This window comes from Panthera pardus, unplaced genomic scaffold (assembly GCF_024362965.1).
Source record: "Panthera pardus isolate Hobbes unplaced genomic scaffold, ASM2436296v1 HiC_scaffold_13, whole genome shotgun sequence".
In the NCBI taxonomy this organism is placed as follows: Eukaryota; Metazoa; Chordata; class Mammalia; order Carnivora; family Felidae; genus Panthera; species Panthera pardus.
Genome location: NW_026526688.1, coordinates 201,172,406 through 201,199,682, shown reverse-complemented (window position 1 = coordinate 201,199,682; position 27,277 = coordinate 201,172,406). Strand labels below are relative to the sequence as shown.

The window sequence follows — 27,277 nt, the reverse complement described above, 5'->3', positions numbered from 1 at the left end:
CACGTGACTTCCATATCGCTTTCACCGGGGCAGAATTTTCAGAGTCATCAGTCATGTACTTCTAAAACTTAAATTGCGATTTCATTTTTTAAAAAAGGCTTGTATGTCTGAAAACATCCCTTTGATTCCTATTTCTGTAACGCAATGATGACAAAGCAGCACCTCTCAAGGTGAGGGCCCCAGACCCCTGAGGGCATTCGAGACTCTTGCGGGCAGTTCCAGGGGCCAAAACCAGTTTCATAATAACACTGGTCTGAAAGCCTGGGGTGCCCTGGGGTTGTGCTGGGGAGGTGCTGGGTGAGGAGGAAGGAACCCAGGCGGGTCCCGCGCAGCATTTACTATGTGGAGATTCCGGACAAGGGGTCTGTAGGCTCTCGGTGCCTCGGCTCCCTCTGGAGAGGCTAGGCTTTTCCCGGTCTCGCGTCTCCGATCCCCAGGCGCCTGCTTCTGCTTCCCTCACAGACAGTCTGTAGGGACCGAGGGTCTGCGTTTGGGGCCGAGGCGAGGTGGGTAGAAACAAAGCGGGTGATGGGGTTTACCATCCACACGTGGTGCTAAGCGTGCCGGCAGCCGTGGGCAGACCCTCACTCAGACGGTGAGTCCCTTTGAGTGCGGAGAAGATGAGCCCCCGTGTCCACACTGGCACTCACCTGCTCCCCCCAGGTCCCGCCATCCGTTTTGCCACACACGTGGTGTCCACGGCGAATTTGAGCCGTGTTCCTGTGTCCCTCGAGCGGCCCTGGGGACTGAACATTTCTTGCTTGGCTGAGATGTTCTGGGGCGAATAGAGGAACGTGGGCTCATGTTAGGGATCGAGCCACGTGTTACCCCCAACTGAGGTGAATCAATAGCCTCGACAACATGAGTTAGTTTGGGTACAGCTTTTCCAGCGGATCTCCAGTAACGCTTAGCGGTTTTTCTCAAGGGCGGACTTCCTGTTCTTAGTGTCAGAATCAGAGTGACTCAGTCAAGTCACTGAGTCAACTGACTCTTCTGTTCATATTCGTCGTTTCTCTGTGATAACACCCTGTCTAGGCAACAAAATGCAGGTGAATCGCAGTGAGCCCCCCCGTCGTTCGACACATGCAGTGATCGAAGAACGTTTAATCAAGCGGCTTTTTAAGAAATGTACTGTCACACTGGGTTTTGCAAAATCTCCGTGTCTAGAGTGACGTGAAAGAAAGGAGGTTATGGTTTTTAGCTGCTTCTTCGGGATTTACTAGATTCTGGAGCCTCTCCGAGTGCACCCGTGACCTCAGCTGTAATCACCAAAGTACTCATCGCGTGTCTGACAGGCCCCGAGTGGCCGCGTTTCCCCCAGAACAAAACTTGGCTTTCCAAATGAGCGGAATATTAATCTAAACCAAATGTGGGAAGGCCACATTTTTGAGAAAGGAACGTAGATGGCAATAGTGAGAAATCATTTATTAAAAAGATGCGTGCCAGGAGTTTATGGCTGCAAGACTCTTTGGTACCTCGTTAAAATCTTTATAGATGTTAGCGATACAGTGTATTTTCGTTTGTCAGTTTGCAAGCTAAAAATTCTTACAAAACTTGAGAGAAGACGTTTAACAAGTAAATAATGTTCAGAATATAAATTATGGCAGCTCGCCAGTACAATAAATGTCCTGGGAGTAAATTAATTTTTGCTTTGACGCAAATGGCAGCTGGTTACTGAATGTTTCCAAGGTCTTGGTGGTGGGGGGATGTGTGTCTGTGCATCGGGTATGTGTGAGGGGAAAGGACAGTGATGTGTTTTGGGAAGAGGGCAGTAAAAAAAAAAAAATAGTAACTTAAATTCTCCCGGGAAAAGTAGCGTATTTCAGAATATTAATAATGGTAAACAGTTGGAACCTGTTTTCCCACGGCCTAGCCTAGCTTTAAGTGAGATGTATCGATTATGTGGTACAAGAGACACGTTCTGAATGTTCTTCCCGAAACTGACTTCAAGTCATACTCCCTTGGAGACCCACGAGGAGGCTGTGGAAGTAGTGGCGACACGCTAAAAGGCTGTGGATCAGGGTGGACGGAGAGAGGGCAGTGGACAGGCCGGAAGGGAGCCGTTGTCTTGAGTCGCCTTCCCGTGAACCCCTTAAAACAGGGATGCACCTTGCGGGGACGGTGCTCGGTAAAATAAGCCAGATGCAAGAGGACGCGGTCTGTCTGCCTCGCTCCCATGGGGCCTGAAGCTGGCGGATTCGTAGAGGCCGGAAGCTGATGCCGGGCCCAGGGCCCCGGGGGCGGGGAGGGAGTGAGGGTGTCATGGGGACGGAGGTTCAGAGGAGGCCGGTCTGGGGGTGGAGGGCGGTGCCGGCCGCCCAGCAGCGTGAATGCACTCAGTGCCCCGATCCGTGGCCTTGGCAGTCCGTATCTTACCACGGTACGTGTACTTCTGTGAGCGTCTTACGGTTTTGATTTAGCAGGTAGCGTGTGCTCTGTTGTCTCATGTCCACTTTTATGTTTGGTTAAAACCCCTATTGTGGAAAGAGCAGCAGGCAGAAGACGGGGGCCTAGCACGCAGACGGGGCTCGCCTTGCAGCTTAGGGCCCGGAGACCTGTGGGGGGTGCGGGTCCCCCGCCGTAAGGCCCAGGCCTCTTCCCGCGGGGCCGTCCCGCGTGTCCGCGACCTCTCTGGGGTCTGTTCCCAGCTTCTGTCCCGCCCCTGCTGGAGCCCACTCCTTCCTGGCGACTGTGCCCCAGCGTGCCCACCGCCACACGTCAAGCACTCGACGGTCCCCGCCGTGCGTGTTCCCGACACGCGGTCCGTGACCACCCTGTGTGTCACAGTGCTCGCCGACCACACATGCACACGGTGACTCAGCCCATGATGCCTTCAAATGGGACATTTAAATTAGAAAACCTTCAATACATATCTTTGCACAAAAAACCTTCTGTCATGGCAGAGTTCTTAAATTTTTTGTTTAAGTTTTTTCTCTTCTTGTCTTTTTCTTTTCTACACATTTCCTGTTCCTATATGTAATTTCATAGAATCATCCTACACATTTGTGTCCGTTCTCTTCACGTTGAAGAGTGCACCTGTGGGGCGGGACCACGTGGCCTTGGCCCAGCAGAGGCGGTGCCTGTGCTTAGACGGATGGGACAGACAGATGGGAAGGGGCCCCCTCGGACCACGGGCTCCTCCTCTCCTCACAGAACCACAGGCTGGCCTCGCTGTAAGACCTCTTTCCCAGGCCTGCCCTCACCAGTCTCATTTTCTCCCATTTTTATGCACCTAGCTACCATAGAAATCTAAGATCCCGTGAAGAAACACAATTTTTTCAAAATACATGTATTTTTATTCCAGACTATTTTTTTTCCGTAACTCTTTTCATAACATGATTATTTCACATTTTATTAGTTTTCATTAAGAACTTTTCCTTTTTGTAATATTACATTAGTTTTGTATTTGGAAAGCCAATTATATAAACAAAACCGGGCAGATGATAGAGACTAAAAACTATTTTCTCACCTCAATGATAATAAAGGTACAGCATATAGTATTTGTCCTGTGACTTGCTTAATTCACTTGGTGCGGTGTCTTCCAGATTAATCCATGTTGTCACATATGGTAGGATTTCCTCCCTTTTATTTATTTTTAATTTAATTTAATTTAATTTTTTTAAATTTTCATCCAAATTAGTTAGCATATAGTGCAACAATGATTTCAGGAGTAGATTCCTTAGTGCCTCTCCTCCCTCCCCCAACCCCTCCAGTAACCCTCAGTTTGTTCTCCATATTTATGAGTCTCTTCTGTTTTGCCCCCCCCTGTTTTTGTATTATTTTTGCTTCCCTTCCCTTATGTTCATCTGTTTTGTCTCTTAAAGTCCTCATGTGAGTGAAGTCATATGATTTTTGTTTTTCTCTAATTTTACTTAGCATAATACCCTCCCGTTCCATCCACGTAGTTGCAAATGGCAAGATTTCATTCTTTTTGACTGCCAAGTAATATTCCATTGTATACATATACCACATCTTCTTTATCCATTCATCCATTGACGGACATTTGGGCTCTTTCCGTAGTTAGGCTACTGTCGATAGTGTTGCTATAAACATTGGGGTGCATGTGTCCCTTTGAAACAGCACACCTGTATCCCGTGGATAAATGCCTAGTAGTGCAATTGCTGGGTCGTCGGGTAGTTCTATTTTTAGTTTTTTTTGAGGAACCTCCATACTGTTTTCCAGAGTGGCTGCACCAGCTTGCATTCCCACCAGCAGTGCAAGAGATCCTCTCTCTCCGCATCCTTGCCAACATCTGTTGTTGCCTGAGTTGTTCATGTTAGCCGTTCTGACAGGTGTCAGGTGGTATCTCATTGTGGTTTTGATTTGTATTTCCCTGATGATGTTCATGTGTCAGTTGGCCATCTGGATGTCTTCCTTGGAGAAGTGTCTATTCATGTCTTTCGCCCATTTCTTGACTGGATTATTTGTTTTTTGGGTGTTGAGTTTGATAAGTTCTTTGTAGATTTTGGATACTAACCCTTTATCTGATATGTCATTTGCAGAGATCTTCTCCCATTCTGTCGGTTGCCTTTTAGTTTTGCTGATTGTTTCCTTCGCGGTGCAGAAGCTTTTTATTTGGATGAGGTCCCAATAGTTCATTTTTGCTTTTGTTTCCCTTGCCTCTGGAGACGTGTTGAGTAAGAAGTTGCTGCGGCCAAGATCAAAGAGGTTTTTGTCTGCTTTCTCCTCGAGGATTTTGATGGTTTCCCGTCTTACATCGAGGTCTTTCATCCATGTTGAGTTTATTTTTGTGTCTGGTGTAAGAAAGTGGTCCAGGTTCATTTTTCTGCCTGTCGCTGTCCTGTTTTCCCAGCACTATTTGCTGAAGAGACTGTCTTTATTCCATTGGGTATTCTTTCCTGCTTTGTCAAAGATTAGTTGGCCATACGTTTGTGGGTCCATTTCTGGGTTCTCTATTCTGTTCCATTGATTTGCGTGTCTGTTTTTGTGCCAGTGCCATACTGTCTTGATGGTTACAGCTTTGTAATATATCTTGAAGTCCGGAGGCTGCTTTAGTTTAGCTATTTACTTATTTATTTTAGTTTGGAGAGGGTGCTGTCTGGGTTATCTCCTCCCTGGGTATTTACATCTTTCACTTCTCACAAACATAAACTTCACGAGTAAACCGTTCACACGTGCACACATCCAGCCACGTATCGGCCGAGCGCCTTGTGGCCAGATTCCTGAGGTCCAGGAATGGGCAAGAGTGACCACAGCCATGTTCTCCCGAGGCTGACGTCGTGGGGGACGAGCATAAAGACACATCAGGTGGCGATTAGCAGTACGCACAAGCAGAAGGGTAGCGGCACTGAAGCCCTTACTGTGGGGTTTCGGGGAGGGGCTCTCGTGTACCAGGGTAAATTCCCACCGGGGCTGAAAGACCAGAGGGACCTCGGGCGCAAAGCTGCCGCGCAGGGGGGCCTGCAGGGTGGTTGGTGAGAGGGAGACGCAGGGAGGTAGCGGGCTGGCGGTGGAGCCCCGCAGGCCACGCGGCACTCTGACTGCCGTGGGAGCGTCACGGCCGCCAGGGCAGAGCAGGGGGCGGCCCCACCCGGCTTTCCCCCTGGAGACGTGTTGGCCGCTGTCAGGGAAGGAGGCGCCCGCGGGAGGCGAGTGGCTTGAGGTAGCGATGCTGCATGAACACTGGGAACTGGAGAAGCGCGTGCTGACAGTGCCCTAAGGAGCTTGGGCTCCACGAACAGTCCCCAGAAAGGCCGCATAGTAAATACCTCAGCTTTGCCAGCTGGGAGTCTCTGCCTCAGGGCGTTCATGTTAGCAGGCTCCTGGAAGAAGCACGGAAGCTCTGCAAAGCAGCCACAGACGGGGCACGCCCAGCGGAGGGTCAAGGCCGAGCCCCAGCCAGCGGGCAGCCGGCCGGGCGCCCCTGCCGCGCACTGCAGATAGGAAACCCGTCGCTTGTGTTGAACAGCTGGGTCACGTGCCGGCACCGCGTCATGTCCCGGCATGCGTGATCTCCGGTCCTGGCCGCAGCCCTGCAGGCGGCGTTCCCTAGTCTTACAGGAGAGCAGCCTGTCCTTGCCGTAACCCAGCACCCCACTTCTGCCGGCGTGCCGGCTCGCGCTTCTTTCTGTCCCCCGTCACCTCCGGTCTGGCCTGAGCGTCCAGCCCATCTCGGGTGAGACTCTGGGTGGCTCGGAGGGGCCTAACTCACCTCCTTTCTTGCAGCTTCATGAACAGGCGTGGCGTCTCCACTAACCCGTACCTGGGGAGCACCTCCAACGGCTACGCCCACCCCAGCGGCACGGCGCTGCATTACGACGACGTCCCCTGCATTAACGGCTCGGTGAGTGCGCCACTCGTACGGGGGTCCGGGCTCGGCTGTGTCAGAGGCGGGGCAGCGCGAGGGTTCCTGTAATCCGGGGCCCCGATTTCCGGCCAGGCGCCAGAGGGCTTTTGGCCGTGCTCTGAGGCGGGATGGAACCCGTGTCCCTCTCTCCCGGGCTTGTTTGTGACCTTAGTGTGCATCTGAGCAAGTGGGTACCTGGACACCAGTAGGCTGCCCTTCAGCGTCCACGTCATTGTGTCTCAACACGTCCTAAAATGTGGGACGTAGGACGGCACCTCAGATATGTCAAAATAGGGCCCAGGCTCGGTTCTCAGGGAGCAGAAGGGACACGTTGCCTCGGCGTAGTGGCCGCACCTCAGACTCAAGGCGTCTTCCCCCTTGGTGGCCTTGGAGCACCCGGGACGCCCGGCCCCTGGTCCAGAGCGGCTTATCTGCCCGTAGGAATGCAGTGCAGGTGCTCAGTGACAGCTCTGCGTGGCCTCAGGCTGGCCGGCTCGGTTCTCGGTACTTTGCGTCCTGTACGCAACGAGCGGACCTCATCAGTAAACTCTTACCACGTCTCCACATTCTTTGCCGAACAGAACAGCCGTCACTGAGCACACTCCCTGGGCCAGGCCCCGTGCCGTCCTCCGGGCCACCAGGGGAGAGGCCCTCGAGAAACCATCTTACCGTTGGTCCCCCGGTATTGGGTGGGCTTAAAGTTGGCATCGTGTCAGGATACGTTTCAAAGTTTGGCATAGAATGTGTTTATTGTTGTGTTTCAAATCTTGGAAGGTATTTTGGACTTTTTTCCTGCTGTTTTGCTCACCTGTTCTTTTCTCGGTACTTGGATGGACGTCCCCAGTCAGCCCCCTCTTTTGTGTGGTCATCAAATCCACACCTGCCCAAGGCAGGCACCGGGAGATCACGGCCTTCTCGAGGGAAGTGCGGGGGTCAGGCAAGGACTCCTGGAGCTCAGAAGTAGAAGCAAACTGAAAAGAAGGTTACGTGGTCTGGGTCGGAGGTGACCAGCTGGCTATCAAATGCAGTGAAGTCATGTCTGTCCCCAGGGTCTTGGATAGCTTGCCCTGGGCGTTCCTCCCTCTACCCCCTCGGGCCTGCCCTGGGGTTCCCCTTAGGGCCCCGTCCGCAGGCTCTTTACTGGATTCCTTATCGCGCAGTCCCTCCTCCCTGCCTGCCCATCCTCTCTCCCTCCTTCCTGATTTGCCGCATGGCCCCTAGCGCCCAGGGTCTGCACTAGGGATTGAAGACACAACGCAGGAGTTGTAGCCTCCGTCCCCCAGTGGCCTTCGGACTCAGGGAGGGCTGCATGGTGGCCCCTGTGAGAGCAGGTTCTCGGGCAGTCTCTCTGCCTTCCTAGGCACTGGCTAGGGCCGGCCCCTGGCTGTGCTGGCCTCCGTTTGCTCCGTGCAGCCACCAGCTCCTGTTGACAGAGTGGCCTTACCCCTGGCGTAGGCCCAGCCACCCACTCGCTCCCACGTAGTCGTGAGCTTCTCTGAGCCCTTGGTCCCAGGCGCCCCCCCCCCCCCCCCCCCCGTGTTGGAAGGACAACACACAAAACTGTCTCTGGGCCTTCCCACCCAAAGGCCCTTCTGCGTCCCTCTTCCTCCAAGGGTTTTCTGCCTTCTTCCTTACCTTCCGCACGGAGGGCTCAGGGAGAGCTGGGTGGGCTGGCACGAGCACGCCCCATCCACCCCTCCATCCCTTTAGGTTTGTGTCACGGGGGTTCAGCCCGTCCCCAGGAACGAGCTTTCCTTGGAGCACCCGCGGCGTCGTCCGATTCAGACATAAAAACCCACCATTCTGGAAGGACTCTGCATTTAGGAATTGTTTCTGCACGTGAGGTCCCAGGCGCAGTATCTGTGGCTCTCTCGCTTGCTGAGGGCTTCCTGGAAGCCAAGGCCCCTCTTTAAACTGCTTCTGTTTTCCGGGCTCCAGCACCAGGCCGTCCCTTGTTCGGGAGGCTTCCTTCCTCGGTTTTACGAAGTTCGTGCTTTCTGACCCCAAACCTGGCATTTTGTCAGGGTCTCGACTTCCGTGATCCTTGACCCTCGGTGCCCCCCTGACGCCAGCGCAAGATAAAAGCGGGTCTCAAAAGGGACCTTCTGAGGTACTTTTAATCTAGAAACGTCCATGGAGTATCAGTTTCTAAGTGTTCCATGCGACTCGATCCTTTGGCATTTGGGGAGGTGATGGTCCAGTCTAGAGCGTTCAGATAACCCTGGACAGCTGTGTGCCGGGCTGCCCCAGCGGGGCCGTCAGCCCAGGCTTGTGCGCAGGGGCCGCGGCGTGTAGATGGCGGGCGGGTCCCCGCATCACAGAAATAGACACGTCAAGTGGCTGCAAGAGACGGAACGTCCCTCCCGTGAGACTCAGACTGCTTCTATTTTTGTGACAAAAGGCTGTAATTACAGTGTGCTGCCAGAAGGAAGTAAAAATAGGGTAAAATGAGCACAACCTAGGAATTAATATTTCTCTCTTTTGGAAAGTGCAAAGCAGTTTGTGAAGACCTTTAGGTCTCTGGCTGTGGTTCTGAGTCTGGGTTTAGTTTACACTTGAATGTCCTTGTTCTAAAGTGGCCCCTAGTTATTTTAGTCCTTTGTAAAAACCTTTCCTGCTGAAACAACACCATTATATCCGCTATATTCTGAAACGTCCTCTTTTCTGTGATGATTTGATTTCTTTCTTTCAACAGACTGTGTTTGGGTCGCTGTGCTTTCTTCAGGTAGAACAGAGTGTGGCACCCGGGTGCACACTGACGGTCACCTGTAACACCTGAGCCGCTGACGCGTGCGTGACAGACAGGCGGAGTCAGGAGGTGGTGTTCACCCTGGCGCACCCGCAGCTTGGGGCAGCGCCGTGCGCGGCTGGGGCCGGGCTCTGTGCCGCGGTCTCCTCCCGCATCTTGAGATTCCCCGGGCGACATAGAGGGGTCAACAGTTTCGAAGCACTTAAAACAACATCTGGGCCGTAGTAGTTACTGTAAAGTAAAGTGCTTTCTGGGCCGGAGCTCGAGATTTCTGGGCCCCCAGGCTGTCACATGGCTTCCGCTCTCTGGATTAGGACTTCCAAAATTGGGGACTTTAAAGAAAAAATGTCAAATCCTCTTTGTTTTCCCCTCTACTTTTAAAGAAAGGAACGAAACAAAAACTTCATAAGCCGGCTACCCTGGGAACGATCTTAAGGAAAAAAGCAACCCCTCCTGAGTCTCCCAAAGTAGAAAAGTTGTCCGCTTACGTGTGTGTGCATGCGCGTGTGCGTTCTTGGTAACGGCGTGGGGTACACGTATGCGTTTTGGGGGGTACTAATAATGTCTCTGCTGTGCTTTCTGTGGCCGAGGGCACTAACGACGAAGCTGTGTGTTGCAGTGGGACCCTGAAGACGGCCCTCCTGCTTCCCGTGCCAGAGGCCTGGGAGAAGAGGTGCTCTATGATAACGCAGTCCTGTACGATAACTTGCCGTCTCCGAAAATCTTTGCGCGCTACCCGCCTGCTGACAGAAAGGCTTCTAGGCCGTCTGCCGACAGACTGTCCTGTAACCATTACAAATACCCTCCCTCCTGCACTCAGTCTGCCACTAACACCTCTTCTCTGGGGAGGGCGTCTTCTGTCGGGCTCAGCTCCCAGGTACAGCATCTCCTTCCATCCTGTTCTAGAATTGTCTGAACCGCGGGCCTCCTGCAGGGCGTTACAAGGATAGTGTAGCCCCCAGCTCGCAGTGGCTGAGACCCATCAAGGGTGAAGCGGGATTTTGTCCTCAACTAGAACAGAATTTGCAAATGCAATCGATGTTTTGCTGCCCAGGAACTGATCAAACACTCCTATCTAGTTCATGGCTTGAGCACTGTGTTTCTTGGCCTAAATCTGGCTCTTTTTCTATTCTTGGAAAATTCCCCAGTGGATATTGTGCATTACGTTGCCTTAAGGCAAAGGTTTCAAAAAAGGACAGGGACAGTATAACTTTCCAGAACATTCTTGCACTGCAAGCTCCTTACAATATGTTCCCATCGCACGTACGTGAGGAACGCTGGACTCCAGGTACGACTTGCTTTTGGTCTTTAAACATAGAACAGGATCTTCAAGATGCTACAGTGTTTTTCTGTAACGAGTCTAAAGCGTACTGCCTAAAACCAAGTAGTAATGAGGATTTTGGATTATCACTGAATAAATAAGCTGGGTGTTGCACTGCTGTCTGCTCTGTACCTCCTAGTTACGGCAGACGAGAACATTGCAGTGTCAGTTCTAATCTGGTGTGTTCATGCATTTTCCGCCCGAGGACTTTCTGTACTCGGCACACAGATCTAAGCACCACGATATGAGAATACTCTGCAAACATGAAGCAGAGGGGTACACTTTAAATTACATTCTTTTTGCTCCATTTTTGGGGTACCCGTAGGAAGCAGTGACTGCCTGGTAAGGTCCTAGCGCTTCGCGTGGCGGAGGCTGGCAGAGCTCTAATCAGCTCATCGATTTCACCAAAATCCCAGGGAAGGTTTGTTTGTCTCTGATTTTTAACGACCGCTGCTCAGATCTGTGAAGATTCACTCAGTGAACACGAATGCGTCTACGGACTTCTCTCCTTTTATTGGCATAAAAGTTCTGTTAGGTGGAGATTGTGGGACAAGTATGCCATCTGGCACATTTGCTTTGTCCCCAGATTAGTCTGGAATGACTCGATAACGTCATTTCGATGTGCTTGTTTTTATTCGTTTTCACTCTGTTTTAAGGTAGGAGACACTTTGTAAGTTGAATAGTAGCACCTTTAGGTTTCCTGTGCTAGTTTGGTCATTTTGACCAAATAACAAGGGACCTGTTGTTTAATGCAGAGGTCTTTCAGTTAGTGAGCACCTACAGTTTGCCATATGTTGTGCACGTGTCTGGCGTGTCGCCTGACTTATTTAGGAACCCTGTGGGGAGGACTCGGTATATTTATGGTTTTTTTTAATGAGCGAATGGAAGCTCCGAAAGTTGTAGCGACTTGCTCAGCGTGTCCCAAATCACAGAGTCAGAGCCTGAAGCTCTGTCTGTCCACCTCCCCACCACTGGGCCCACAATAGCAGCAAACGAAGCATCGTGGGCAAGCGTGGGTCTGGAGTCGACGTTTGCCGCCACTCTGGGTTGATTGATGACATAAGTCAGGTCCACGTGTGTCACGTAAGCAAAACCCAGCGTCTGTTGGCTTGCAGTGAAGGAGTAGAGGTACCGTTGAATCTTTCCCAAGAACCGACTGCATTCATACTGGTCCTGTGTCGCTCTCCTTGCTTCTGTCGTCTGACCCACCCATGAATCAGAAGGTAGTTACCTGTCCCATGAGGACGTCAGGCAGTGGCAGGGCCCTTTGAGCAGAAATCTGATGCTCGGCCATGCCGCTCCCCTGAAGAGAATCCCCCAGAAAGAGGAGCCGTTCATTTTTAGAAACGCAAACTTTTAGGAATCTCCACCGAATGCTCTCGGACGTTCTACTGCCTGTGCCAGCTTCTTGGTTAGCGTTTATGATCTCCCAATAGAAGCGTATATAACTTTCATTGCATCCCGACTGGAGGCATCCAAGTTCCTCACTGGCCTCGGACCTCCGCTCCAGACCCACGTAAGCCAGAGCAGGAAAACCACAGCAGCTCAGTGTTTGGAAAGCACGCTGGCTTTCCGTCCGTGCTAGGTTATAGGAAGGATTCAGAGACTGAGACAACTTACTGAAAACAAAAAGTATTTTTTATTGTCTGTTTTTAATTTCCTTCTGCTTGTTTTGACAGCTGAAGGGTAAAAAGCCCCCCGCAGCCTCCGGTGGGGTCCCGGGGAAGGGGAAGACTCCAAGCAGTCAGCAAAAACAAGCCGACTCGGCATCCAGCGTGAAGCGCACGCCTTCAAGTAAGTTCACCGTCCGGATCCTTCCTAGTTTCAGGTGCGGTTCGCAGGGCTGGGGCCGTAAGAGCCGTCTCCTCACCTGCTCGGGTAGAGATGCCGGGTGTGGGGGTCCGGTGGAGAGTGGGGACTGCGTTCATCGTCACCCTGCCTCCTTGCCGGGTTGAAGACGGGTGACGGTCTCTAACTCCGCTCTTCTGAGTGCTGTATGAGAGGAGAAGCAAAGCTGACCGGTTGGGCGTACAGGTGGCGTGCAACCGCTCTGACGCTGTTTCCCTAGGACACGATTGTAGGCGCCCTGGGCTTCGGGTCAGCAGACGTCAGCTCGCGTCCCCAGTCTGCGGGTGACTTAGTGACTTCTGTCAAGCCACACGAACGCTCTGTGAGCTCGGCTCCCCGTGTTGGCGGCGTAGACAAGTGGCTGTGGTCTCTGTGATGTCTCTGAGGTGTCCCGTGGGTCTCCAGGCACGAGAGCGGCGGAAGGTTGACGGGATGCGTGTTCGTGCCCCGCCTTACGGTCTGCGAGCCGATGTTCGCGGTCCCCTGTTGATTCGCCCGGCCTCTTTATCAGGGCAGGTAGTGTCGTCTGCCCTGCCGTGCAGACGCAGAAATCCTCTCCGAGAGACCGAGGGGCTCCCGCAGCATCTCACAGCTGGCCAGTAACGGAACCAGAGTGAGCACTGCCGTCAGACTCCACATCTGCAGGGGGCCGAGCAGAGCAGAAGCAGGACACGAGGGGGGACCCAGCCCGCCCGAGCGCCCGGTGCCCTTCGCCACCTGCGGTGGATTCACCTCAGGTGACAGCGCCGTCCACACCCGTGCAGATTTGCTTCGGCCCCGGCGGCGCTGGGCCCCGACTCGTTCGGCCAGCGGGGCAGCTGGGCCTGTTGCCCGGGCAGCACACGCAGGGTGCTTGCCGCCCAGCTGCTCGGGTCTCCGGGAAGCTCTCGGCCGGACCTGCTGGTAAAGGGGCTGTGGCTCAGGCCGTTACGAGGTCCGGGAGCTCCTGAGCAGGTGTGGACGTGTTAGGGGAGGAGGATGGGAGTCAGACTCCGGAGATCGCGTGGGGAGTTGTGTCTGTGCTTCCTGAATCTGGCCCGGTGCCGCTGGCTGGTAGACGGTCTCCGTGGAGGCGACGATGAGGCCAGCTGGCTCGTTAGTAACCCCTCGCAGGTGTTCTCAGCACCTGACTTAGTGACCTCCTGTTTGCACTGTGATGGACGTTCGGAGTGTGAGAGTGTCTGGGGATGGAGAGGGCGGCCCTTTCCTTGGCCACATACAAGGACGAGCCTTGGACTTGACCAACAATCCTTGGCCGCTTGTGCCCCAAGGGGGCTTCTCTTCTGTACATCAGCTTGTCTCTACTTCCTTCTCCTCATATGTGCGCTTCGAGCAGATAGGTCAGGAGCCGGTTGGACCAAATCCCCCTCGTCACAATGTTATTGTGCTGGTTAATTTTGACCTCATCTTTCTGGCAAATCTTATTTCTCTAATGCAGTTGGATCTATTCATAGTCACTTAAAAGGTTAGCGCTCTTCATTCGTGGAGGGACGTGGGGGAAGGAAATAGCTTGTGCCCCAGAACCTTGCTACACGGGACCCGACCCTTATGAGATCTCTGTCTTGACAGCATTTCTCCCAGGGCCCGTGCTCCTTTCATTTCCTAGGTGATTTATTCCTTTATGTTATGAGACCTTCTGTAGGGAACCTGTATTAACTTTGGTGACATCTAACGGTGACAGAAGAAAAAAAAAATTGCATTCAGTGTTTTTGCTGAATTCAGCCAGTTGTGTTACAGGCTGGACGGGGTTTATTGCACAGGGACCCAGAGAGGTGGACATTTATCGGTTAGTGCATGCAGCTCTGTTGGGAAAGCCTCTCCGGTTAGAAGTCAGCGAGCACTCTAGCCGGTGCCTGCGGTGCTTTTGTTTCAAATGGCCGATTTCGTTACCCTCGGGCTGCGATCCTTTTAATGTCGTGCTCTGTGTGTACTTTTTCTTTCGGTCTGTCTGTCTGTAGTGAGGGGAGGTTGCCCGGGGACTGAAGATTTGCACCTGCCTTCCTAAACGCAGGGTTTCATTGCAGGAGTCAGCGCCTTCGGCATCTAGGACAGGGGCCGGCTGGGGCTCTGGGGACTCCGTTGTCACTGACGGTGACTGGAGCTGCCAGTGAGGGTCCACCCCGTCCCGGGCACCTTGTGGTTTTGTTGGGATGGGTTTTAGGTACAGATCTCAAATTTTGTTGGACCTCCAGGTGGGCTTCTCGCTTCTGCTTCATGGCAGGGGGCGGGGGGGTGAAGCTGAGCCTCGGGGAGATTCGTTGCCCAGTCCTGGCGGCCTCTCTGGCATCACACCACACACCTGCCCAGGAGTCACTGCCAGTCCCCTGGGGCAGCAGACACACAAGCCGACGATGGCGGTGCTGTGGGGTGTGAGGCGGCGGGGCGCAGGGGTGCGGCTGACTCATAGGAGGCCCCTGAGTCGCAGTCAGGTGCAGGAGGCAATGGGAGCTCCGAAGTCAGTGACCCTTGATCACATGTGTGGCATCTCTGTCTCTTCAGGGTGTTTTTCCAGGGAGGGTTTCTCTGAATTATTGTCCTCATAAGGCCCACATACTCAGAGGACAAGATTTAACGCAGTAGCGTTGGCCAGATCTCCGACTAGTTTCCCTAAGACTGGTTTCCTCTTCGTTCGTTCGTTCGTTCGTTCGTTCGTTCATTCGTTCATTCATTCATTCCTCTTATTTAATGAGCATTTAGCAAGTGCTCATTTCATGCTTGTTCTGAGCGCTCCATAAATCTTAAGTTAGCCCTGGTAACAGCCCTGGGGGTCATTGTGTCACAGTTGCGGGAACCGAGGCATAGACAGGCGGGGCGCGTTGTTTCAGGTCGCGCAGCTGATGTGGCATGATGGGATTCCAGCCCAGCCAGCCAGATCCAGACCCCGCTGCACACAGACTCCCCGTATTTCTGTTCATTCCTTCACTCGTTCAGTGGAGCACCCGTGTGCTCGGTCCAGGCCGGACATCCACCGCAGCACAGGGGACAGAGCTGCGTCCAGCCGGCCACACTGCCAGGCGGCTCAGTCATGAGGCTCGGATGTGCCGGTGTTCACGGAAGTCTTTTGAAAAATACAGAGAAGTGCCCACATCCGGGAGATTACTCTTGGTGTGGATTAGAGAATGCTGAGCCGCAGCCTTATTGAAGATTGTTGCGTGCTGCAAAGGAAAGTGAGTTAAAAAATGTCCTGATGTTCTGTTTGTGTTCCCTTAACTCAACTCAGGGACTCCTGGGAAGCTATCGAAACTATTCGAATTTCTCCATTTTCTACTCAAGTCCAGCTTCCCATTCTTTGTCTTACTGAGCTAGCGAAATAGCTAGGTTAGAGTGTCTTTTACCAAGTTGGCTGATTTTTTAAAAAAATTTTTATTAAATATATTTTTTAACGTTTATTCACTTTTTGAGAGACAGAGACAGAGTGCGAGCAGGGCAGGGGCAGAGAGAGAGGGCGACACAGAATCCAAAGCAGGCTCCAGTCTCTGAGCTGTCAGCACAGAGCCCAACACGGGGCTCAAACCCACGAACCATCAGATCACGACCTAAGCCGAAGTTGGACGCTTAACCGACTGAGCCACCCAGGCGCACCTCGAGTTGGCTGATTTTAAATAGGCTTTATGAATTACCCTGTTATCTGCTTAATTAAACCTAATTTTCTTCTGTGGCTTTCTTTTTTTTTTTTTTTTTTTTTTTTTAAGATGCTGACCAGTACAAATATGGCAAGAACCGGGTCGAAGCCGACGCCAAGCTGTTGCAGAGCAAGCAAGAGGAGCTGCTGAAGAGGAAGGAGACCCTGCGGAACAGGCTGGCCCAGCTCCGGAAGGAGAGGAAGGACTTGAGGGCCGCCATCGAAGTGAATGCTGGTATGCGGGGGCACCTCCTTGGGTTAGAGTGTGCACTTCCTGTCCTGCCTTCAGTAAGACCGCCCGTCTCCGTGCTGGTAAGCCCAGGGTGGCACCGCAGAACAGGCAAGAGGAGGCCAGGGCCGCCCCTCAGCCTGCTCGCCCGCTCTCCAGGGCCGGTGGGTGGGGCCGCCGGGAGCTGTCCCCTCTTCAGGTGCTGGCAGCAGAGGCTGTCTACGGGACAGGCAGGGCTCAGCAGTTTGAAGTCGTGTGTATGATGAAGCAGTTGGGGCTGCTGGCAGGAGAACAGTCCACGGGGACAGGTACGATTCAGGAGCCCAAGCAAGAGGTAGAAGGAACCCTTGGTGCCCCGAGAAGAGACAGCGTCTGAACTCCTGGAAGGGAACAGGGAAACAGGCCAGGATAGTGGAAACACGCCCCAATGGCCGTTGTTGGAGAACCGAGTCAGGACCCGAGAGAGGGGTGTCTCTGGATCAGGCAGGTTTGTTCTTGCTGGCGGGGGCAAGGAATATGGGGTTCGTGGCTGTGCGGATGGAACCGGTGTAGGTCGCCTCAGCTCAAGACTGGTTCTTACCCTGGGGCAAGATTCACGCTTTAGGTTTCGGTTTTGCTGGCCTCGGGGTGGAGCAGAGGACCCAGGGGTCCGAAGGGGAGACGCCTGCTTTCACACGGCTCACCTGCAGGGAGGCCTTGGCGTACCTGCACGTGAAACAGTTCATCAGCCTTTCCAGCCTTTCAGTCCAGCCTTTCCGGACTTCGGGGCCTAAATGAGTGTTGGGACAGGAAGCGCTTTTGGAGTTCAAAGACTGGGAGGTTAGATACAGGCTGAGCAAGTGAGAGCTAACCCGCAGGAGGGGCCGGACGTGGCAGCCGGCCGCCTGCCTGCGGGGAACCGAATGCTAAGTCAGAGACCTGGGTAGGAGCCTCCAGGCCCACAAGACAGAAGGAGGATTTCTTCCTTCTGTTGTTTCAAGCTTGCAGGGTCGCAAAGATGCAGACAGGTTAGACCAGCTCCCACGCGGTGACACCAGGCCAGGGCCACACACGCGAGCCGGGTAACCCCTTGGGATCGGTTTTCCTGCACGTGCAGTGGGTACGTTGCCAGCCGCCTTATGTCCGTGGGACACATTTCAAATAAAGTGAGTCCAGTAAATGCACCTTGAAGCGACAGGTGCCTATTCTGTGGGGGTGAAAGCTTTATTGTGGATCCTCCGGGAGGAGAGAAGGCCCAGGAATCATGGGGGGGGGTGGATTGGGACAGGACAACCTCCAGACTTTCCAAGCCAGCGGCACCCCTGCAGGCATCTGCCCTGAGTCCCATATGTTGAAGTGAGTACGCTGAGGCCTGGGCCCAGAATTCTGGGATTTGTGGGAATCCAGGCCTCCGGCCTCCAGGGCCACAGTCTCCCAGCTGCAGGAAAGCAGAGCGGTTGGAAATGGTCGCTGTTCTTTTAGCGAACAGCTGAACTTGAGTTTTGTAGAAGGGAACCCAGGTCAGGGCCGCTTGGCCCACAGCGCTGTGCAGAGCTCGCGCGAAGGGCAGCGGCGTGTGCCATCTATTGGCCGGAGCGACAGCGTGTCCGTGGGCTTGCAGGCAGGAAGCCACAGGCGGTTCTGGAAGGCAAGCTGAAGCGGCTGGAGGAGGAGTGTAAGCAGAAGGAGGCCGAGCGCGTCAACCTGGAGCTGGAACTCACGGAGGTCAAGGAGAGCCTGAAGAAGGCCCTGGCCGGCGGGGTCACCCTGGGCCTGGCCATCGAGCCCCGATCAGGGACGTCGAGCCCACAGGTAAAGTCCCTGCCAGCCCAGCGAGCACTCAGCCACATGCCAGCTCTGGATGGGTTCCCGGCTGTGCTCTGAGCCACTGGCCTCACGTTTTCCCTTCTTTGGGTAAGCATGGTGGACACAGCGGCCCCCCTCCTCTCCCTTCCCGGATGCCGTCATCGTAGGACACAGCAGCCCCCCTCTTCTGCTTTCCTGGATCCGGTCATGGAACACAGCTCTCTTTATCTCTTTCCAAACACGTCCTGATTGGATTCCAGCTCAGTAGCTAGAAATCTCAATCCCACGTAGCAGGTTTTCACGAAGCGTCCAGCACATGCTGGGGATCCCGCCAAGTTGCAGGGGGCAGAACCCTTGTCAAATCTGACAGGACGAGGGGAAAGAACTTTCGAAACACAAATTAGTGCCTTCAGGGGCTTCCTGTTCACTCTCTGGGACTCATAGTCACTGAGAAGCTACCAGCATCCTTCTCATAACTATTCTGTCGGGTCCAGATGACCCTCAGAGTCTGATGTCACTACTTCCGTTTTACGGTCGAGGAACGTGGGACCCAGAGAAGTGAAGTGACGCCCCCCCCCCCCCCCGCCCCGAGCACACGTGGCCAGGGGGGAGCCCTGAATGCGGTGCCTCCTTCTCTGCGGGAGCCTGTGACCCCCCCCCCCCCCCCCCGCCACCTGACCCGCTTCCCAGGGCTCCTTTCTGTCCCTCTTTCCAAACTTCCTGGCAAAATGTGGAGCCTGGGTGAAGCCCCCTGCCCCTCCCCTCAGCACTGGGGTGGACCCGCGGGGAAGACTGATGTCTTTACGGATGTATGGCACAGCTGAAACCCCGCATCCCCCCGGGGGTTCCTCCTCTCTCTAGCGGTGACCCTGCACCCCCCCCCCCAACCAAGAGTCCCCATCTTGGCCCCCATTTATCAACTCTTCTCCTTTGGGGCTCACAAAGCCAAGCCTGTCCTTGGGAAGGCTCAGGACTGGTCTGTTTGAGCCTCCCCACCCAGCCCGCAGGGCCCGGCCACGTCCTCCCTCGGGAGGTCTCTCCTTGGACCTTGGTGCTGTCATCGGTCCCGGCACTGGCAGCTCCCGGCTCTACCCGCCCGGACCTTGTCCTGGGAATGCGGCTCATGGGACAGATGTCCCAGAGGAGCATCACGGGCTGCCTTACGGACCCAGCTTGGCCTCTCCCAGGGAGAGATGGTGTTACTCTCTCCTTACCAACCATTCTGTCCCCCACTCCCTCCTGGCCAGCATGGCCTTTGAAAAGCATGTCCAAGTGAACCGGAACATGGGTACAGCTAGCTGCTTGGCATCCAGGGCCAGCAGCCCCCGTAGGGGGTTCCAAGTGACCCAACTGAGTGGTGATTGAAGCAGTGTTCTACTCAGTGGTGTGCCGTATGACCCAAGCAGCATGCGACCGTGTGTTATGCCGCCATGATGGGGAGCTTGGTCCTGGGCCCCCATCGGGGTGGGCACTGCTCCCCACCAGTCCTCTTCCCCAGGGAGCAGCCTGTGTCCTTGTGGGGGGGGGGTGGGGTGCTGCCAATTGTAGGCACATTTGGTCACATGCTAAGCGTTTCAGAAGACGTCTTCCTTTGGTGTCCACGAGCTGTATGGGCTGCAGGATTATCCGGGCTGGGGTCACTCCAGGGAGCTCTGCGCTGCCACCAGCCACGGTCACAGTGACTTTCACTGCCTGGTGGCACGCAGAGCTCTCTGAAGGTACAAAGCACCGTGCAAATGGACAGCTGCCCAGCTCGACCAGTCGTCCCGTCTGAAATGGCGTTTCGAAGGTGCTCTCAGAACCAGGTGCTAACCATGCAGGGCCATTGTCATTGTTGTCTCTGCCTGTTTCCAAAACCCATGTGTTTTCTTTAAAATGAACGATTCTCGGGGTGCCCGGGTGGCTCAGTCAGTTGAGCATCTGACTTTGGCTCAGGCCGTGATCTCACCGTTCGTGTGTTCAAGCCCCGTGTCAGGCTCTGTGCTGACAGCTCAGAGCCTGGAGCCTGCTTCGGATTCCGTGTCTCCGTCTCTCTCTGCCCCTCCCCCACTTGTGCTCTGTCTCTCTGTCTCTCTTTCTCTCTGTCTCTCAAAAATAAATAAACGTTAAAAAATTTAAATGAATGATTCTCCTGCTGGAAAATGCTGATGGCCTGGAAACCATACCTCACGAGGGGCCTTCTCTCTGCGTTGACAGTCTCCAGTTTTTAGGCATCGGACTCTGGAGAGCTCACCCATGTCCAGCTGCGAGACCAGCGATGCCGAGGGCCCGGTGCCGGTGAACAGCGCGGCCGTGCTGCGGAAGAGCCAGCCTACCGGGAGCTCCCCCTGCCGCGGGCACGTGCTGCGGAAGGCCAAGGTGAGCTCCGCCCTCCCGTGTGCAGAGGCATCCGCCCCAGGGTGTGCTGGCTGCTGTGGGAGGGACAGGTGGGGGGGGGGGGGCTCCAAGGGCCTCGCCGTTATCCCCACAGCCAGGGCCTCCTTCAGGGTCCTCCTCCTTTTCAAAGGCCAAGAGCCCCAGAACCTAGCTCAGGGCACCGACCAGCTGGTGTCCCTAGCAACTGTGGCTCTGGGAGGACCTGGGGTGGGGACTGGACCAGGTGACCTCTGGTTCTCAGAGTCCAGGCTGCCCCACTGCCTTGCCGGTGGTGCTGGGGGCACAGGGTGAACCCCTGTGCCCACCTGTGCTCTCCAGTCTCCTGTCTGGGATCGGCCCTGACAAGCTGGGATGCTAGACCGAAAACTCTCAGAAAATGTTAAATCCGTTATAGTTTGTCAAAGTGAACGGTTCTTGACTGCGGTGACCGCAAGCGTGGCATGCAGAGAAGTCGGGCTGGGAGTAATTACCTTAATTCATCAGATGCATGTAATTTGCTCTGACGCGTGTGGAGGCGGGCAGCCTCCCTTTGCCGCCTCTGGGCCCTTCGTCGCTGTGAGAACCTGCCCGACCTGGCTAGAGATGCAGTGTCTTCTGAGAGGTGGCTGTGTGTGGGTGAGAGCGGCCCTCTGGGTGCCCACGGTGGGTGCTGGCGGCTGTGGCTGCGGGCACGTCCTTCCTGGCACACGCTTGACTGCTGAGAGGTGTCCCTGCCGTGTGCCCGTTAGCCCCCCCAGGGAGCGCACAGAGCCGGCCCCCCTGGTGCCGCTAATTGTTTGTAGATGAGCCGTGCAGTAAGAGCGTGGCAGCTATTTTGTTTCTCTCCTGTGGAAGAGATCAGATTTACCACTGAGCCGCGGCAGCCCCCCATCCAGCTGTATGCCCTGGGGGTGCCGGCGGCCCCCCGGCTTGGGGACGGCAGCTCCTGCCGCTTCTCCATGACCTCGGCCGGTTCAGATGGGTGGCAGCACTGAGGCCAGCCCAGGCCCACAGAGGTGAGCCGCTGTCCCTGTTTGCGGGTCCCTCACTGAGGGAGGGGGGTCGCACAGGGGTTTCCCGGGATCCCTGGGAGGCGACCCGGGCCTCATGGCTGGGGTCAGGGCCAGGGGCTTTGGGAACAGTAATCCACACTTAGGGGCATCACACGCGTGCTCTCAGGGGCCCACCCCAGCCCCTTTCTGAGGACCAGGACAGTCGGCTCGTTCTGGGCACGGGAGGGGTTAGCCCAGATGGCATCCCTTAAGTGACTTCCGGGTCCCGATGGGAACCCGGATGGTGGGAGGCACCTGTCACGGGCTTTCAGCTCCAGGCCCGGTGCTCCCCCCGGCTCCATCAGGAAACCTGCACGCTGACGGGTGTTCTGGAAGCCTGGTGCCATGGCCTCAGCGTGCCTTTGGAGCCTCCACAGGCAAACCCTTCCGGAGGTGGCGGGTGCCGGGCTGCTTCACGGTGGCGCCCGACCTCTCCGCAGACTCTCCAGCGAGGGCCTGCAGGGCTGTGGTCTCCCTTCCCACCTTGTCCTGCTTCGGTGTGTTCGTGCAGCTCTCTCTGTCCCTCCTGGCTTTGGCCACTGTGACCCGCGCCTGGCGATTGCATTACCTTTGCTAAACTTGTCGGGGAGACACGTGGCAGCTTCTGTGGACAACACGCACACCCGTCTTCTCTCTAAACCCTGCACGGCCCCGGGGCACATCGTGAGCCGCGGCGGGGGGGGGGTGGGGGGGGGACGCGGCCTCCTGGCTTTCACAGTGGACACCTGCCCACGTGGCCGTCTTGGGGAAGCAGCAGAAGGGCCGAGGGAGGACGCACTGGAGGCCGGTCCTCTGTCTGCACAGCCTGCCTGACCGTGCTCACACGTGGTTTCCTGGGCGTGAGGGCGGCTCGGTTTTGCTTCTGTTTCCGGCACGTTGGCCAAAGCTGTGCTTTTAAGTGTAACTAAGCTTCGACTTTCGACCCCAGAAAAGGTGAGAAATCCCCCGTTTCATGCCATGTGCGCAGGTGCGCAGTGAACAAGCCCCGTTAGTCCAGCAGGAGTCGGGCGTGCACGTCGGCCAGCGCTGCCCCCGGGGGCGTGGGGGATGGAGCGCGGCCGCCCCGCTCGGCCCCCCGGCCCCGCGCCCACACATACCCCCTCCCTGCACCTCCCGGCGGCCCCTCGCGTGCGTCTGACTCCCGGGTGGGACGGCCATTCTCCCCGCCGTGCCGGTCCCCACACTGCAGGCGGCCTGCGTCCCCGGGGCGCAGCCCTGCCTCCTGGCCCTGGCCACCGTGACCTGTGCCTTCCTCTCTCGCCACACTTAGGAATGGGAGCTGAAGAACGGGACGTAGAGCACGGCAGGACGCCCCGCCCGCGTGGCCCCGGCACAGGACGCGAGGGTTTGTGACCGAGCTCCGACGCCAGCGCCCACGCCCGCCCGCGCACACTCTCGCTACTGTTCACGTCCCCCTTAAAGAGACTTCCTGGTAACACTTTGGCTTCCGCCTCCACTTGCCAAAGAGCAGAGAGTACAGGAAGGAGCCCCGTGGCGAACGGGGAGCTGCACCCCTTTCCCGGGTTCCGGGAGCGCCGGGCCCTCGCGGGTGAGCGCGGCCGGCGTGGGCAGGGGCACCGCCCTACCCGTCTGCCCAGAGGCCGGGGTCTCCGCGTCCCTCCCCACGCGCCCGTCCCCCTCGTCACTGGAGGCGGGCACGTGACGCATCTGTGCTGTGAAGCATCTTTCCCCTTTTACCGTCTTTTTTCTGGACAAAGGCTTTCGTCACCGTGACGTGAAAAGCTGCCATTCTTTTTAAACTTTAAAAAGATTCTCCTTTTATCATGTGTTGCACTTAGCTCTAAGGGTTCTTCAGAGGTTCTGTACCATATTTTATTAATTATTTGTACTGCTTTTGAAAGGCAGCGGAGTGTCTCTGCTGCTCACCAATGTGTGTCCTTGTCCCCTTCCCCGCTGTCCCCGACCCTGCCTGCCACTCAGAGCCCGCAGGTGCCTCGCGGGATTCCAGTGAAACCTCCACTTACAGACGGGCCAGTCCCGTGAGAGAAGCAGGTTCTGGAAGCCGCCCGGCCACAGAACCAGAGCATCCTCGTGCGGGACGAGAGCACGGCCCTGCCTCCCGCACGCAGACCCGGAGCGCAGGGGCACTGGGCTGCTCCCAGGCCCGTGGGCCGGGGTCGGGTCCCTGCACCCGTGTGGCGTTTCTAAGAGCCAGGTAATCTGCTGTGTCTCCAGAGGGACCCTCTCAGGAATCCTCAGTAATGGGGGGCGCAGCTACCGACGGAATAAAAGTCGGTCACCCCCAGGACCCCTCTGCAGACAGATTCGGGGGCACGCGTCACACACGCGCGGAGGTCGTTTCCTGCACCATGTGGAGCCGCGGCGGAGCAAGGCTTCCGTCCGCCACGGGTTCCCCACCAAATACGGGAACCGCAGACAAGAAGCCGTCTCCCCTGCTTTTCCCCCAGGCGCCCGCGTAGCCTGTCCTGGGCTCCGCCACGGCTCCCACCGCCCTTTCTTCTTAGGGGTCCTGAGGCTGCCTGTGACCTTAGCGAGACAGTTCACAGCAGGGAGTGTGAGCTGTGGAGGTGGGCCGAGCGGAGACACAGCTGTCGCCTGGCCTGTCCCTCAGGGCCCCCGTCACCCGTTAGCAGGTGGAGACATATCTCCCCAGCACCCAGCCCATTCGACCCCCTGGGACATCGAGGGGGAATGCCCCCAAGACCTCAGGGCCCATCTTCCCAGCACTGCTGTCGTCCGTGTGGGAAGCTGGACCGCCTTGCCTTCCTTCTGTGAAACTGATTTTCTGTAAAAGCAAAAAGTGTGATCCACCGTAGATTTTTGCTGCCTTCCGGTCCGGTAAAATTTCTCAGCGTAAGGCGCTGGGGCCTCTCTGCTTGACAGCCGACTTTGCCCGAGACAGCTGCCCGGTTAGGGCCATCAGGAGGGAAAGTGTGCAGCCTGTGCGCCCGACCGTGGACGGCACAGCCGGGGAGACCCCAGGCGGTGCTAACCCTCATCCCCATGAGTTTGCCCAAGGACACAGCCCATTGGAGCCAGAGCCTGGACTAGGACTCGGACCCTGGTCCTCACGCTCCTGACGAACAAAACTGGTGTCTAAAACGCCAGGTTTTAAATTCGCTTTCACAGCCACGAACCCTTTAAAGGGGCCAACAGGCTCAGGCGGGTCCTGCGTCCCGCGGAGCCACCTGTGGGGGGTCGCGCGGAGAGCAAGTCTGCTGACATTGGGCTCCTTTGCTGTGCGTTCCCCTCGATGTCTTTAGATTTGGTCAGAAAGTTAGGTGAAGGGATTTGCTTCAAATTAAGTTATTTATTTGTATATGTTCAATAAATAGAGTTTTTAATTTATGTCTGTATATATTAGACACACATTAGCCATCTTGTCAGAATCCTGACAGTGATGTCATTTTACCACCTTCCCCAAGCGCCCCAGGGCTCGGGCCCTGCCCGGCGAGGTGACGTGTGCAGCGGGCTGAGGGTCCCTCGCTGCGTGGGTGCCGGTCACGTCCCACTGGAGACATCACCCGAGCCGTAACAGACGGTCCTGTTCATGGAGTGATGGCCAGACCATGATGGGGCCCTGACCCAAAGTGGGAGGCACGCGCTGGGCTCGCAGATGGGAGCAGCTCTGAGGGTGACGGGCCACTTCCATTAGCACTTGAAGCCACACCGTCAGTCTCCAGGCGCTGCCTCTCGTCACATGTCATCCATCTTCAAAATCCCCTCCCGCCTCCTGTGTTTGTAATGTTTGAAAGTCACCCACCAGCCTTTTGCACAGAAGCAGATGGTCACCTCAGTGTGGGCACAGGTGGGCAGAAAATGGTCACCTGGTGTGGGCATAGGTGGGAAGGTCACTTTTCCTTTGTTCAGAGTCCGTAGAGGGTTGGGCAAGGCCCTGCAAGCTGGCCACACCCTTGCCGGGCGTCTGGAAGGTTCCACCACAGGGTAACCAGTGTGGGTCTGGGGAGCGGTCCAGATGGCCGTGGAGCTTTCTGGAGTCTTCTCTGGGTGACCTTTCACGCCGTGGTGTGAACCTGTCGTCCCCCCCCCCCCCCCCCCCCCCCCGCCATCCCATTCATCCGCACACCTCTGTGTTGCCAAGCCTGATCTCCCCCGCATGCGTTTCAACAAACTACCCGAATGGTTTGCGGATTTACCTTTTGTCAAGTCTGTTTGGAGCGGTCTGTGCCCTCAGGCCTGAAGGCCGCGCCCAGGAAGGAGACTCAGAGTTGTTCACTCACAGCCACAGTCTGGAACCTGTGTGCAGCTTTGCAAGGGGATCAACCTGGGGGCAGCATGGGTGTTTCGGGCAGGACCCATTTGTCTGTGGTCACATCTTTTCTGTCCAGAAGGGAATGGCGACCGTCCCCGCGTGCCCTCTGGCTGGAAGCCTCATCTTGGCCACACACCGGGCCGTGCACTCGGTCTGCCGGCCGAGGCGTGTGACAGGACCTGCCGAGGGGCAAGGCGGCATCGCTCCCATGGCCCACTGTGGCTGCCCTCTTTTTTTTTTTTTTTTCTAAGATAATTTTTTAATGGGAAAAATTTTAAGTCTGTCGTGTCGTTTTAAAGAGAGCAATCACTCTTTGTTCCTGTTGTCATTGCTGGCTGCTTGCTGTCCCCGTGGGAGGGCCGGGTTGATACTGTGAAGACGTGACGGGGAACGGCACCGCGTGCCCAGAGGCGGGCTCAGCCTCTCCCGCGAGCGCCCCCAGGCGGTGTGTCCGGGGCGAAGGCAGGTGGCTGCGCCCCAGGGGTCGCCGGGCTCCCTCGATTCCGCCGCCCCATCTTTTGTGAACCAGTTCCAGCTGCGATCTTCCAGAAAAAGTCCCCTTTCCGGCAGCGGGCACGTGTCCCCAGGCGTTCCGAGCTGTCGCCATGGAAGGTATTTTCAACATGGGATCGTCAGATCGTGACTCTTAGGGACCAAAGGTGTTTTTAATGAAATTATCTTTGTATTTGATTTCTAGTGAGAAGGGAAGCAGTGACTTTAATTTTCACACCAACTTTTGCATCATATTTAGCATTAATTGACCACGGCTATAAGTTGTAAAATGTTTTCATATTAAGATTGTAATTATTTCCTACTGTATTTTAAAAAAAAAAAAACTAAAGTCATATTTAAAATTCTCTTTGAAAAAAACAAACTAGAAGCGTCAAAGATTTTTTTTTTAATTAAATATGTCACCGGTGCCCATTTTAAATGATTGTAAATAGATTTTCACTGTATTTCTCAATGTATTTAATTCATGAAGTCAGAACTTTTATCGGTGGAAACTGCCAATGGAGATACCAGTTTTCAGGCCGTTTGCTCCATATTGTAGTAAATCACTTGAATTTTCTGCTTTACTAACTGATTTTTCTACTGTTTTACACGGTGTAGCGCACGGACTGGCGCCCTCCGGCGTGCCTCATTTGTGTGTTATCAATAAAGCGGTACGCGTCCAGCCAGCCTCCGGGTCTCGCTCACTCGGTTTGCAGAGCAGCCGGGAACGGGGCGAGTTGCGGGCAGTCTCCTTGGGGGGTGGGGGGGGGGGAGAAGGAGCAGGGGAGGAGCAGGTGGGGGCTGTGCTTTGTTTCCATCCGCAAGGACCCTCTTTCATGAAAGAGCCTGAGCTGTTGTGTTTTTAAGTGGTTCGTAGTCTACAGACCCGAACTGAAGAAACCCTTGTGCACCTGCTGAGTGCCGGGCTCCGGGCCAGGTTACGGAGATCGGACGTGTCTTGCTCTCGGGGGCTCGCTCACGTCCACAGTCGGCCGGGACGTCCCCGGCGAGTGCAGGGCCGCGTGGAGACGTCCGGCATCTCCAGGAAAGGTGTGGCGGCCTTCGAGATGGTGGGGAGGGTGTGCAGGAGGGTGGGTACTTGAGCCAGGCCGTGGTGTTTAAATAGGAGTTCGGCAAGGAGCGAGGCAAGGGAAGGACGTCGCCGTCGGAGGCAGCGGCAGGAGCGGAGGGTGGAGAGTGAGAACAGGGGCCGCTCGGCCAAGGCCGGGCTGTGAGGACACGGGAAGGCTGGGGGTGGCGAG

General features: G+C 55.6%; 1 protein-coding gene across 9 annotated transcripts in view; it reads left to right on the top strand.

The window, feature by feature from the left end:
• AFAP1 (actin filament associated protein 1) overlaps positions 1-26,697 on the top strand; it is a 146,038-nt gene extending 119,341 nt beyond the window's left edge. For 8 of the 9 annotated variants that reach the window (XM_053901724.1, XM_053901723.1, XM_053901721.1 and 5 more), the window contains 7 exons: positions 6,187-6,304; positions 9,676-9,933; positions 12,057-12,171; positions 15,918-16,082; positions 17,677-17,867; positions 20,058-20,219; positions 22,539-26,697. In XM_053901724.1, the coding sequence (XP_053757699.1) occupies positions 6,187-6,304; positions 9,676-9,933; positions 12,057-12,171; positions 15,918-16,082; positions 17,677-17,867; positions 20,058-20,219; positions 22,539-22,565 (1,036 nt within the window). In that variant the 3' untranslated portion in view covers positions 22,566-26,697. The remainder of the gene's footprint in view (positions 1-6,186; positions 6,305-9,675; positions 9,934-12,056; positions 12,172-15,917; positions 16,083-17,676; positions 17,868-20,057; positions 20,220-22,538) is intronic. The other variant, XM_053901720.1, reaches the window with a different exon arrangement.
• The last annotated feature ends 580 nt before the right edge of the window (positions 26,698-27,277 follow it).